The 13832-nt window shown below is 37.5% G+C and overlaps 1 protein-coding gene across 1 annotated transcript in view; it reads right to left on the reverse strand.

The window, feature by feature from the left end:
* Nucleotides 1-4217: 4217 nt before the first annotated feature.
* Nucleotides 4218-13832, reverse strand: part of taf3 (TAF3 RNA polymerase II, TATA box binding protein (TBP)-associated facto) — an 83749-nt gene continuing 74134 nt past the window's right edge. The window contains exons 4-7 of the mRNA XM_036577256.1: nucleotides 11731-11807; nucleotides 7884-8112; nucleotides 7426-7532; nucleotides 4218-4796 (exon numbers count right to left, since the gene is read on the reverse strand). Coding sequence (XP_036433149.1) covers nucleotides 4682-4796; nucleotides 7426-7532; nucleotides 7884-8112; nucleotides 11731-11807 — 528 coding nt within the window. The 3' untranslated portion in view covers nucleotides 4218-4681. The remainder of the gene's footprint in view (nucleotides 4797-7425; nucleotides 7533-7883; nucleotides 8113-11730; nucleotides 11808-13832) is intronic.

Consider the following 13832-nt stretch of genomic DNA (forward strand, 5'->3'; position numbering starts at 1 on the left):
TTGTAGCAATGTATGTTTAGATTCTCTGTATTCTGTTAAGAGTCCAGTTTAAAAAGCTATGCTGAGCTGGACTGTGTTGTTGCAGCTAACCAAAACTGGGCAGGTTGAAAACAACAATGCTAACGTTATGCTAACACACTAACGTTAGCCTAATTAAATGATACAACAACAAAAATGTATACTAACTGTAAACCATGAAACCAATATAAATAAATATTGTTTCAAATGAATAACACTCTAAATGTACGTATTTTGATTTTGACAAAAACTAAGCTACTATTTCTCTTTATGTTGGATGGGGATTTAATGCTAATATTCTTTAAAGCTTGTTCAACGTAGCAACAGTTGCTACAAAATAATGCATTTGGGAGGAGTATGGTCAATTGTTTACTTATTTGATAACTTTTTATAATACAGTTCTTTTGTTTTAAATGAGGCTACTGATCCCAAACTTTAGTTAAATGAACATGCCAAGAATCTGCTCATTCATTAAAAAAACAAAACAAAAACTTTTCTTCACATTTGTTATTGAAATGTTGTCCCACTAGTATTTTATGAAAATAAGTTTTTCAGTTTTTAAGTTGTCTATGAGGTGCTTTTAGCCCATGGAAAACAAAGCATTTGGTAGGGAATCCTTAGTTGATGAAAATAGCGCTGAACAGTAGTAGTTATCAGAGAACAGGCACGTAATGATTTTCAAACATAAGGACTCATTTTGTTGTAGCTTCCAGATTTGGATGCAGTGTACAGGTTACACAATGTTCCTCAGGCCTAAAACTTTAACTGTATATAGACTGTAATAGTTCACATGAATTTAGCTTTTAGAAGGATGAAACTTTATAAAGAACTTTATAGTGACCTCCTTCATGGGAGTTATGTTTATCCCCTTTTATTGCCTAAAACTGTATTCTTTATCTTTGAATGTGTGCTTGTGTGCTTGCCTTCACTTTCAAGTTTATCAGTGCAACCCTGAACCTTCCTGATTGCCTGCATGTGTGTAAGTGCATTTGTATTTAATTCTTTGTTGGGACCCAGTATTCCCAGGATGATGAAAACATGAATGCAAAGATTAAAGAAATATAAACATGTGTGTGTTTGTCCACATTTTCTGGACAAAAACACCCTTTTTTTGGAAAACCTGAAAAAATAACCTAAAGGACCAACAAAATGTTCCTGAGTTTCTAAAGTCCTTTTTTCCCCATGTTCCATTTTTTTCAAAGTTCCATGTTTCAACTAAAAGAGCAAATCCATTTGTTTTTGGTTCCTGCGGGTATATATAATCTGTGCAAACATACAAATAACTGTCAATTTGTTCACTTAGACATTTCCAAACCTCTCATCAAGGAAGCCCAGTATTACTTGTGGTTACCCATGACTATCTATCCAGTACCTGGTTTGACTAATAAACCCTTCTTTAATTTAAAATAGGTTTGGTATAGGTGGATTTGAGCAATTCTGCAGCTGGACTGTTGAGAAGAAATCTGTTAACCAAGCCTGTGTTCCTCAGACTAGCTCACAAGATGTTACTTTTTAATGTTTCTACCACTGACGAGACAAATGCTTTAAAACAATTTGTTTAGATGCCTAACAGTTTCCCACATTATCCATATGCATGTGTGTATATGGACTATTTTACCAAATGATATCAAACTGTGGTCCCACAATATAAAATAATTAAAAATAACAATTACGTATCCAGACCTTAGATACTTAAAAGGATTTTATCTATATAAACCCTGTGCAATAATAGAGATAGGTTAATTTCTACTGGGGGCGGGGTCTGTCCCAAACCCTAACCCCTAAATTTTAACTTGTGAAAATCACACTTGAATTTTTTAAGAAGACATTTTTATTTCTATAAATAAAGCTGAAAGATTTAGATTTCATCATGATTTTAATTTTTAAGTCTGAAATGTTGTTCCACCTAATGTCACTATCAAAACACAGAGTTTTAGTCCATGGGCGGAGCCTAATTTTAGCCACACCCCTGCATTTTAGAACAGGAAGTGAGACTGCATGCCTGTCCCTCTTGGCCACATGGTGAGCAGTTAGACCCCATAATTTTGAAGTAAATGTGTGAAATCTGTCTAAAGTCTGAAAATCAGAGTGTAACACTAAGAACTGTCAATACTGAAATACACATTTTCTGCAATTAAGCAAATTTTGGTATTTTAATGAAAAAATACTATGATTTTATGTGTATACAACTGTTCAAAACTGTGCTTGCTAGTCTTGTACTGGCTATCGCTTTTGAGTTCTACTCAAAATTAGCTTAAATTGTCACTACTGTCAATATATTGGAGGACAGAAGAGGTACTTGGGTATAAAAAGTGTATGACCCCAAAGGAAGTGTGTGTGTGTGTGTATCCTGCACCCCAGTCCCCACAGGTCTGATCACAGAACTTTATATCTCTCCAGTATCCTTAACGAGCGGTGCTGGTTGCCCGTCTGCATGTGGAAGACATTTCTTATCTTGGAGCAAACTGTTCCCCTATGCTGGGAAAACGACTCTATGCGCTTTGAAACAAATAACGATGCAAAAAATGAAACGCTTGCTTCTCTTTGATACGCGCTATCATACAGCGATGATCGGACTGCGACTAAAGGGCCTGTTTTATTTAGGCCTCTGCATCTGCATGCGATTAGCCGGAATGACAGGTAGCTTCGGGATATTTAATGAGGTATTACGGTGCGGATAACAGCGCAGGGCTCGGGCACACTGTGGTGATCACTGGTCACATAGTGGAGGAAATAGGAGAGGTTGAGCATCAGGTGGACTGGAACACTTAAAAGGTACAGCATGTAATTTAAACACACATTGGCCCTGGCACGGCCACAAAGGGAGGTATTTTACTCCAGGGGAGATAAGTTAAAGGCCAACGTGGGTTTTGTTCCTAGTGCATAAACCCTGCAATTCAACGTGGAAAAGTTTACGAACTCTCTCTTTCTCTCGAGCACGAATCTTGAACTTAACTTTCGGAATATGTCATTTCCAGTAAACTGGCAGTGGACACTGTAAATCAGCATAGTCTGGCATATACAGCAGCTTCTTCAGGATTAAAGTGAAGTCGGAACAGTCAGTGTAGTTTAAGTAGGGTGCATGTGTGGATTAGGCCGATGAGCTCTATACAGCCACAGTACATTTTCAAATGAAACTAATAATTAGTAAATATATTTTCATATTATTAAACAATATATGGGTTATTCTCATAACCCATCCCAATGTGAAAAAATTAAATTGACTAAAACTTTGTTTTCTTTATTTAGACATACAAACAGTGATGCCTGGTTAATGGTGACCAAATTCTCATTACCGTAGTAACACAGTAAGGTTTGAAGATAAATCTGCAAATAATGTTTTTCTTATCTTTTCAAAAGTTGTATACTTTTGTCATAGTAAGTATTTAAAGCTATGTATACAAACATATATAACTGGCAAAATACAGTGTTCTGCAATTTAATCTCACTACAGCAACACATTGACAAAGTTTTTCTTTTTACTTGTGCCACAAGGTTTTGGTTCACATACTTACAATTTACAATGAAAGCACTGAAGTAAAGTGATTTAACAGTTAAAAGTAACACAAACTCATTAGAAAGTGAAAAAATGCTAAATATCAGTCATGAGAAAGACATATGTGGACATGTTGCGATAATGAGAATTGGGGTAAGAAATGCTAAAAAAAAACTTGAAAAAAGAAACATGAAGTCTACAAGATTTTTGCTGTGCCATGTAGAGTCCAAGATGACACTCAAGTATTTATGGATGTTTTAAGGCAGCTTTGAGACCCATATGTGTATTTACATGTGCATGTTTTTCAAGATCAAAACCAAATCCAGAATATGTTCTTGAAATGTCCTAAATCTACTTTTCTGCTAACATTCGAGCTTTTGTAATCATTAATGTTCAATTTGAGGGGAAAAAAAAAAACAGACACCCCCACTTCATTATAAAACTATTATTCAATGACAGAAAGTCAGTGTAAGACCGTCACAGGCTGTTTATAGTCATAAATGGCTGCTGCCGATAACCCAAAATAGGTTATAATGGGCTAAACTTGTGATCAATTCAAGATAAGCAGTTTTGTTAAAATGATCATACAGATCTTTTTTATCGGCAATTTAAACTTTTTATAGGCAATAGTTACAGTTTAAAAATGAGGATCTCCCCCCACATTCCAGCAAATACACTATGTCTGAAGACAATGACAACACAGTATGGAAAAAACAGCTTTTAATTAAATCCATAATAAAAGGAAACTGCACTTCCAATCTAAATAAATGAGAACAACAATATTAAAAAGGAAGATTATAGTACAGACATTTTTTTTCTCTTTTTCAGTGATGTGATTCTGATGAGTCAGCTCATGGTTGAAAAAACGTCAATGAGAGGATGTATCAGGGGGTTTTCATCTTGACAAACTTGCGCATACCTACTGAAGAGCCGCTGGCTTCCGTATAAAGAGCAGTATAGACGTACTGTAGGATTATCCACATAAAAAAATTAACATAGACTTCTGCAAATTTCATTTAAAAAATACATAAATGACTACAGTGACTGAGTTAAAAGGAGAGGAAGAAACAAAATCCAAAGGGAAAAAAAACAAGGGAAAAGGGGCTGGAACTGAAATAAGGCATTAATGTATAAACAGTGAGAGAGAGAGAGCGAGAGAGCTGATGATCAGTGCGCTTTACGTTTCCTCTTTTTCGTTTTTTTGTCTTTTTTCTTGCCAGCGCACTTCACACAGAACCAGGACTGGTCCTCCGGTGGGGCCGTTATGATACCTACACACGGCCTGAAAGAGAAAAAGAAAGGAATAGAAAGAGAGATATTTTGTTAGGTTCATTTCACTGGATTCCTCTACATTTTGCTGTCGTTGTTATAAAACCTTGTCTCTTCACATCAGTCACTTCACAAAGAAGAAAACATTCTTAACTTTACTGTACATTAATGAGATTTTATTCCAGTTTATTGTGAATCACTTCTGTTAGTCCACTCATCATGGAACTTCAATAATATAGTAAATCAATAATAAATCAATAAATACTAATAATATATTATGTAAACATTATTCACATTTCAAAATCATACACTGTCCATACAGTCCATATATGGACAATAGGCTGCCTGTTTTGGACAAAATATATATGTTAAAGAAAACCTTGTACCTACTTGTTTTTCAGTTTTTGACATCATTTGAAAGGCTTTTACCCTTTATATTCTCTGTAAATTTCATGAAGAATGGACCAAAAGAAATGGCCCAAAATGATTTGGACAAAAAGTCTGGTTCCATTGACTTACACTAAAAGTAAATTAGGTTTTTTCCTTCTCCTGTAAAGTTACCATTTTGGAGATGCGAGGTTTTCTTCCAACAACAGCGATATATATCCTATTCAGCCTCAAGCGATTTAGCTCTGTCCACTTATAGTGAAGTTCTAAGGAGTGTTTCAGCTCTGAGTGCTTTTCAAGTGAGGCACAATACAGACTGGTTAATAAGAACAGAGTAGGTTTATGTATATCAGTCTTAAAGGCACAATTAAAAAACAGCCTGTTTAATTCTAAGGGAAAAAGAGAGGTTAGAAACTGCTCATGTAAAACATGAATTCTAACAATTTTTTCATACATAAAACCTGAAAAGTGCTTAAATAAATACAAGAAAAAACAGGATGTTGCCTCTTTGTTTCTTTATGTAACAAGATTTTTTTTACAGTAATTCTGGACCATTTCAATTGGTCTATTCACCACACAAGGTTCACAAAATGTAAAACGTGGCTGATGTTATCGAATGGTCGGGGGAAAACTGGTTTTCTTATAAAAGTGACTTTGTGTAAATTTGCTTTGCTTATTTGCATTGAACATATTTGCAAATGTTGACAAAACACTGAACAATGACCTATCTTACCTTACTGGAGTTAAACTGCTGCTCAGCTTAAAGTAGCACAGAGTAAACCTGAATAAGCTAGTTTTAGCTCAAGGGTTTAGGCTCAGAACTACCTTAAATTGAAGCAGGTAGGTTTCTAACCAGTGAATCCAGCTTTGTAGTACATTCCCCATGCCTTTATGTCTTTCACTACCAGATCATTCAGCTTTGATCGTTACACACAGCCAGTGTGTTTCTGATCTTTGAAAAGCAAAATGCATCTGAAAAGATGATTCTATATGTCTTTATGGATGTGCCAGGGGAAGGGGGATGTTCGTTACGTTTGCTGTGTGTTTGGTGCCTCCTACACTCCACCGTGTGTGATGTATACATCTGCTTGCTCGCTGTCTCAGCAAATGATACAAGTGCACAGAAATGTTTCAAAGATTCAGTCGATCAATCAAAAACAAAAAAAACTAATTAAACTTGGAGACCACCTGGAGGCTGCATGAAAACAGGTTTTATGGAAATCTTACAAATCTGCAATAGATGATGTTCTAGTAAGTGTTTTGCGCACTCCTCTCTCTTACATCCGCATTGTATCAATGTGCAAATATTGGTGTCAACATATACTAAACTGTGCAGAAGTTAGAGACCACCCCATTTAATTTCCAGTCAAAACGGCCATTAATTACAAGTTCATTTTATAAATGGTATGTCTAAGGAGAGTAGATATGACAATCCACTTGCATAAAGAAGGGGGAAGTCAAATTAAAATAAATGAAAAAATTAGTTTTCAAAACCAGAATTGCAAAAAATTATTATAAGATACAAAAAAAAGAGACTTTGAACAAATGTGCCAGGTGGACCACCAAAACTGTCACCATCAGATAAACAGCACTTAAAGCAACAAAAATGAATAAAGATAGAAAGAAGAAGAAAATTTCCAAATCAAACAAAGAAGCTGCTGGTGTTCAGACCTCAACATCACTGAATGTGTTTGGGATTACTTGCATCATGAGAAGCAGAAAATGCAACCAACTTCTAAGACTGAACTTTGGAGGTGTTGAAAAATATCCCTGCAGATTTCTTAGAAAAACTGAAAGCAGGTGTCCTGAAAAGAATGGAAGCTTTAATAAAGGCAAAGCATGGACACTCTAAATAGTGAAAAATATGATGTTCTGTTGAATATGTTTCTTACATTTTTTTCCTGATGCAGAAAAATGAATAACTTTTATTTCTAATGGCTATTTTGACTGGAAAGTTAATAAATGAAAGGTGGTCTCTTTTGCCCAGTACTGGCAAAAATACTGGCTATCAGCTTTGGCCCAGAATTCCCATACTGGTGCTTCTGTAGTTATAAGTGTGTTCTGAGTCAACAGGTTTTTAATCTTTTTAACACGTACAGGGAAACACATTTAAATCACTGTCTTTGGTAATCAACCGCATAATACAGACAGAGATGAGGCTGAAAAACACTGAAGTCTGCCTTTAATGGATATTTCAGCACTTTCGTAGATGAGAGTGGATGATGTTAGTTTGAAAGTTCAAATCTGATTCTTACCAGTGGTACCAGTCATCACACTCATCACAACCGATCATAGGACTTCCATCATCGGGCTTGTTGCAGCCAGGACAGATCCAGATCTGATTACCCCACTCATCACGAATCTGTGAGACACACACATGCACAGCTGAATATTAGTATTAAAATTATCTATCATTCGGTCCAGGTGAAAATGAACAAAACTTAAACTGTTGTTATTAAATACCTCAAGTCCATTTTGACTATTTGAAAATGCCAGCTCCTCTTTACATTGTGTATACATGGCATGAAGACTGGAAATTTTAAGTAATTTTTTTATACACTAAAAGATGTTAGGAATGCGAGGTTTACACCGTTACAACAGTGACGATAAACACAACACTGCATTAAGAAAATGAGTGTTTCAGAACTATGTGCAGGTAAAATGCTACACAGCACTGTGTGAAGGTGATAGTAATGATGCGTGTGAGCCTCACCACGTATGCGCTGACAGTCTCTGTGACGACGCTGCAGCCGCGGGCTTTGGCCTGGCTGGGTTGGGGCTGGAGCACTGGGGGCGGAGGGGGTGGGGAGGCAACTGGAGCCGGGGCGGGAGGAGGAAGCGGTGGGAGAGAGCGCACCCGTGCACCTGGACCGGCTCGGGCCACCGGAGTCCGTGGAGGAGGAGGAGTGGGCTCCAAATCGGACGATACCTTACTGATAACACTGAGAGAGAGTGAGCAAGAGTGAGAGAGAGGGAGAGAGGGGGAGAGAGAGAGAGAGAGAGAGAGAGAGAGAGAGAGAGAGAGAGAGAGAGAGAGATTACATTCTAGGAGAATACACCACATGCACGCGGTGTGATGTTTTCTTATTGGGGTGTAAAAGTGCATCAGTTAATTGTGATGCATCGTTCTGAATATCATTATATTAACATTCAATAAAATGTGCTCATATTTAACATAAAACATCAAGCATAAAACTTACTAAACAGTATAACTAGTTAGGCAGTTATCTAGTTATAATACAGCAAAACTAACATTAACATTATTGAGCTATAACATAAGCTACTTATCTATTAATAATATTTATAATAAATTTATGATATTTATAATATAGCTACATATATATTTATAATATAGCAGCAAAACTAAAGTTAGCTAGCTGTAATACAACACAGCCAAACTTACAATGTGATAACACAGCCTAACATTAGCTAGTTCTTAGCTTAGAAACGTTAGGTAGTTATCTATTTATAACATAGCCAAACTAATGTTATCTAGCTACACAGATTAAATGTAGCATAACTAAAGTTAGCTAATTATAACATAGTTATAACTCATACTAGCTAGCCATCAAATTATATTTTAGGCACAACAATGTTAGCTACTTATCTATTTATAACATAGAATAACTATTGTTTGCTAGTTATGGCTAACATGAGCCCTTCAGCTCAACACTGAGCTTTCAGTGTTCACAGTTATTTGTGTATTCAATCCTTTTTAAAATACCAAAATAAACAAAAATGAACACAAATCGGACTTTGCACTGAAATAGTTCCTAAAAACCCATAACCTTTATGGCTGTTCTGTATCATAGTCCTCAGATTTTAACGAGTGTAATAGTTGCCATACAGTGTCATATGTATTACTGTATGTATTTTAGTCATATTATATGTATTTAAATATTAATTCATTTCTGTAACTGAAATGAACTTCAATAAAGTCAGAGATTTATTCCCTTATTTATTGTGCATGTAAAGAACTCTAATAGACTTTAATATTGTTCTAACGCTTCGTTCAGTTTGTGCCTTTAATGATGGAAATTCATCTCTGAGTGTAAAGTAATGATTGACCCCTCGCTGTTGCAGGGTAACAGTGTGATTGACAGGGCCAGAGAAAGTGGGCAGCCCCGGTCACGGTGGTTTTGACCCTGAGAGGGGCGTGTCAAACGGCCAGCTCCGATTACAGACACATGCACAGTCATTATTTATGCCTTATCTGAATGACACCTCTAACGTACATGCACACACACACTTTCTCTCACACACACTTCCATGACAGCTCATCCTCAGACGGTGTGAGGTGTGGGCTGTTCAGGAAATGACCTCACGACTCCACCAGGTCAAAGTTCACAGGCATCCGTGTTTCCTCGTGCATCAATGAAGCCACTGTTAGAGCTTTGCAGAATATACTTTAAAATGCACAAGTAACACATAAAATAATGTAAAAATGCATCTGATCTAAAGTAGCCAAATCATGTTTTCAAAAAATAAATTAACTGATAAATGAATGGACAATACATAAATAAATAAAAACATAAATAAAACAACATCTATATTCTAAAATCTAGGACACATAAACTTGAATTTATGATAGCTAAATTTATTTAAAGGCTTTAATTTGTCCAGTGTAATTATAGACAAATTAAGCTGCATTAAGGATATGCTGACACATTCTTTAATGTATCTTTCGATTGATTCTGAATCATATCAAATTAATTTAATCAAACCCTGTCAAATCATATCAAATTGTTGCCAATTCACTGACTCTCATTCAGACTAATAACTGAATTGAATAGAATCATATCAAATTATATTAAAATGATGGTGATTCAGTGATTCTGAACCATCCCAAAATAATCAAATCAAATCACACTTTGATGATTCACTGATTGTGAATCATTCCCAAATAATCAAATCACATCAAATTGACAGCAATGCAGTGATTCTGAATCATACCAAAACAACTGAATTAAATCAAATATAAATCATATTTAATCACTCGCTGATTCAGAATCAATTTAAAATAATGAAATTGAATCAAACGAATCGTTAGTGATTCTCGAATTAATTTCCTACAAAATTGTTGCTGAATTGAATCATTGTGAGTGGTTCACACCCTAATTTATACACGCCTTGATTTATCAGCTGCGCTACCCAGGTATACACACATGCTCATGCACACACACCCACACAGCTCCTTAAAACATAAACAATATGTAGGGCTTTGTTCTCATATAAACTCAGTCAGTGTCAAACACAAACACACTGAAAGGCCAGCTGATTATGTTCTGAGAGCAGCGTACAGGTGCAAGAAAAGAACACAATAGAGGGAGCTGACATCAGAGACATAATACATGCTCTCAGAAACTCGCCGAATAAAGGCCTTCCTGTCGTCACACACACACACACACACTCACAATCACACACACAAATGTTTCCTGTCTTGCATGGTGGTGGAAGAGTGAGGATGAGGGAGGAACACTAAAGCAAAGTCTAAACACACTCAAAGCAAATATACCAGCAACGTTTGAACACACACACACAAACGTCCTTTGTAGCCAGGGTCGTAACAATTCACCAAACTCAGAATTCAATTTGATACATTTTTTGATAGAGCAAAACTAAGGAGAGACTGAAATGTGCCTTGAGACAATTTGCTAATGTTTTCATTTTCAGTTTATTAGAGCATTTAACATAAGAAAAGTAGTTATTTTATAATAATACACTAGCCAGCTAAGCCCAATGTAACATACAGCTATATGCAAAAGTTTAGGCACCCCGATCAAATGTGTTTTGTTGATTTCTAAGTGAAATTAAGTGAACACATCCTATACAGAAAACACATGTCTGCACATTTTAGCTCACAATTACTGTTTATTTGCTAAATTTACCATATTGGAAAAATAAAACAGAAAATGTACCTTGTACAAAAGTTATGACAGTTCATTTTTTAATCTTATAAATAAAGAAAATAAGTATATAGATAAATAGAAATTGTGCACTAAAATTTGCAGACAAAGGCCATATTTTAGGAAAGCAGGGTCTGCTGTCATTGTGGGCTGGCTTGTTGAACTGTTATTATACTTCATACAATATAATCAGTATTAAACGGAGTATTTTATGTGCCCCAGTTTGTTGAACACACGGTTTGATGTCTGTGTGTACTGAACTGAGAGGCTCGTACTGAATGATACAGTATGATAGTTTGTATTGTTACGCTCTTACCACGAGTCTACATGTACGTTAAAGTGGGGGGGTTAAGTGATGTGAACACTGAGACTATTGATAGGAGTGTGCAGCAGGACAGGAGTGTGTATGTGTTTGTGTGGGTGTGTGTGTGTCTGTGTGGTGTGCGCACACACACACACACACATACACTCAGGCCATCTGGGACAAGTCACATGACCTAAAGGCTGAAACACACACCTGCATGCAGACACACAGTCTCTGACCACACAGAGAGCGGCCCAGTACCTTTCAGAGAGAGAGAGAGAGAGAGAGAGAGAGAGAGAGAGAGAGAAAGAGAAAGAGAAAGAGAATATGAGTGTGTGTGTGTGTCTTACATCTTGTCCTGTCCAGCTCCAACTCTCAGCGTTAGTCTGGGAATGACCGGAGACTGAGGCACTGCAGGAGGTTCAACCTGAGAAAGACAGAGAGAGAGAGAGGGAGAGAGAGATAGAGAGAGAGAGAGAAGAAAGAAAGTGAGAGAACGGGAGAGAGAGAGAGAGAGTGAAAGGGAAAGGAGGTTGGAAAGAGAGAGAAACAGGAAGAAAAAAGAGTGGAAAAGAGAGAAATGAAGTCGAGAGAGGGAGAGAGAGAAGGACAATGAGTGACAGAAGTAGAGAAAGCAAGGGATACAGAGAAGGAAGAAAAGACAATGAGAAAAAGCAAGAAAAAATGAGAAAGCAAACAGAAAGAAAGAGGGACAGGATGAATGACAAACAAAGAAAGAAAAAATAAAAAGAGGGGGAGGTAGAGAGAAAGAAGGAAGTAAAGAGGGAGAGAAAGTGAGAGAAAAAGAATGAAGAGAAAAATAGAAAAAGAAAAACAAAGAAAGAAAGAAAAAAAGAAAGAAAGGAACAGAAAGGGAGAGGGAGAGAGAAAGAAAGAGAAGGATGGGAAGAGGGAAAATGAAAGAGAAAGAAAGGGAGAAAGACATAAAGAGAGAGTTAAGGAGAGAGAAATTGAGAATGATATTACTGCATTGTTTTGTGTCATTTAATAATATCAGAAGCATTTTAGAAAATAATCTGCAGGAAAAAGACAAATATTTTTCTTTCGCAAACACCCACATACACACGGACATAACATGGTATAGAGCTAATCCAATACAGCTCACACCAGTGTCAATGGCACAGAGGAAGCTCTCTCCACACACACACACACACACACACACACACACACTCATACACACACACACACACACACACACACCTCTAATGCTGCCAATAACCCAGACCAGCCAAGACTGGGGAGGGGGGGCATATAGAGGTGGATAGCAATCCCAACAGAAAGATGAAAAGACGAGAATGACGAAAAGAAAACAAAACGAGGGTGAAGAGCCTGTAAAAACCTGAGAAAACAACGGAAAGGGATGAGATAATAGAAGGGATAGATGGATAGCAGTGGATAGAAGTGGATACATGGATGGGGGAAGAGAGAGAGAGAGAGAGATGCTGGCAGAGGAGAGAAGGAGCAGGGTGTAGAGAGCGTCTCTGGTGGGGTTGGGGTTGTGGTGGGGGGGGGTTTTGCTCAGGCTTAGCGCGAGTGAGCAGCTCTTTGTGTTTGTGGCAGGGAGAAGCCCTGACGCTCGCCTGCTGCTTTTCTCTCTCCGCCGCACCATCCGCCATAAAGCTGCTGCGCTAATTGTTTAACACAGAAACACGTCTTTTCTCTCTTTTAATGTTTTTGTTTTTATTGTCGCTCTGCTGCATTTATTACAAAAACCCCTTTGTGGGATTTGTAAGCTCCTCCTCCTACTCTTTCTCTCTCTGTACATCCCCCTTTCTTTCTGTTAGCGTCTATCCCTTTCTCTCTCTCTGCTCTCTCACTCTGTATTCCCCTTGATTTCTGTCGGTGTCTCTCTTTCCCCATCTCTCTTTCAGCTGTCGCTCAGCTTTCTCGTTTTTCAGCGCTTTCTCTCTTTCTTTCAGTTCCTTTCTGTCAGTCTCTCTCTCTCTCTCTCTCTCTGTATTCCCCCATTTGTTTCTGTGGGTGTTTCTCCCTTTCTTTTCTGTTGATCTTTCCTTAGTCCCCCCTTTCCCTCGCTCTTTCTCTTCTTCCTTTCAGCTGAGCTCTCTGTCCCCTCTTCTTTCTCTCCTTTCAGTTTCCCCTATTCTCTCTCTACCCCTTTCCTTTCAGTTAGTCTCTCTATTCTTCCCCTTTTCTCTTTCACTCTTTCTTTCAGTTGATCTCTCTCTATTACCCCCTCCTCTCTTTCTTTCTCTATTCCACCCTTTTCTCTCCCTCTGTATCTTCCCCTTAATTTCTGTCGGTGCCTCTATTTCTCCATCTTTTCGGTAGATCTCTCTGTTTTCTCTCTTTCCCCCTCTCTCTCTCCCCCTCTCACTTTCTCTCTGCTCTTCCTTCTGTCGATCGCTCTCTATTCCCTCCTTCTCTGTCTCTCTGTATGCCCCCCTTCCTTTCTGACAGTGCCTCTCTCCCT

Source organism: Colossoma macropomum, unplaced genomic scaffold (genome assembly GCF_904425465.1).
Source record: "Colossoma macropomum unplaced genomic scaffold, Colossoma_macropomum, whole genome shotgun sequence".
Lineage (NCBI taxonomy): Eukaryota > Metazoa > Chordata > Actinopteri > Characiformes > Serrasalmidae > Colossoma > Colossoma macropomum.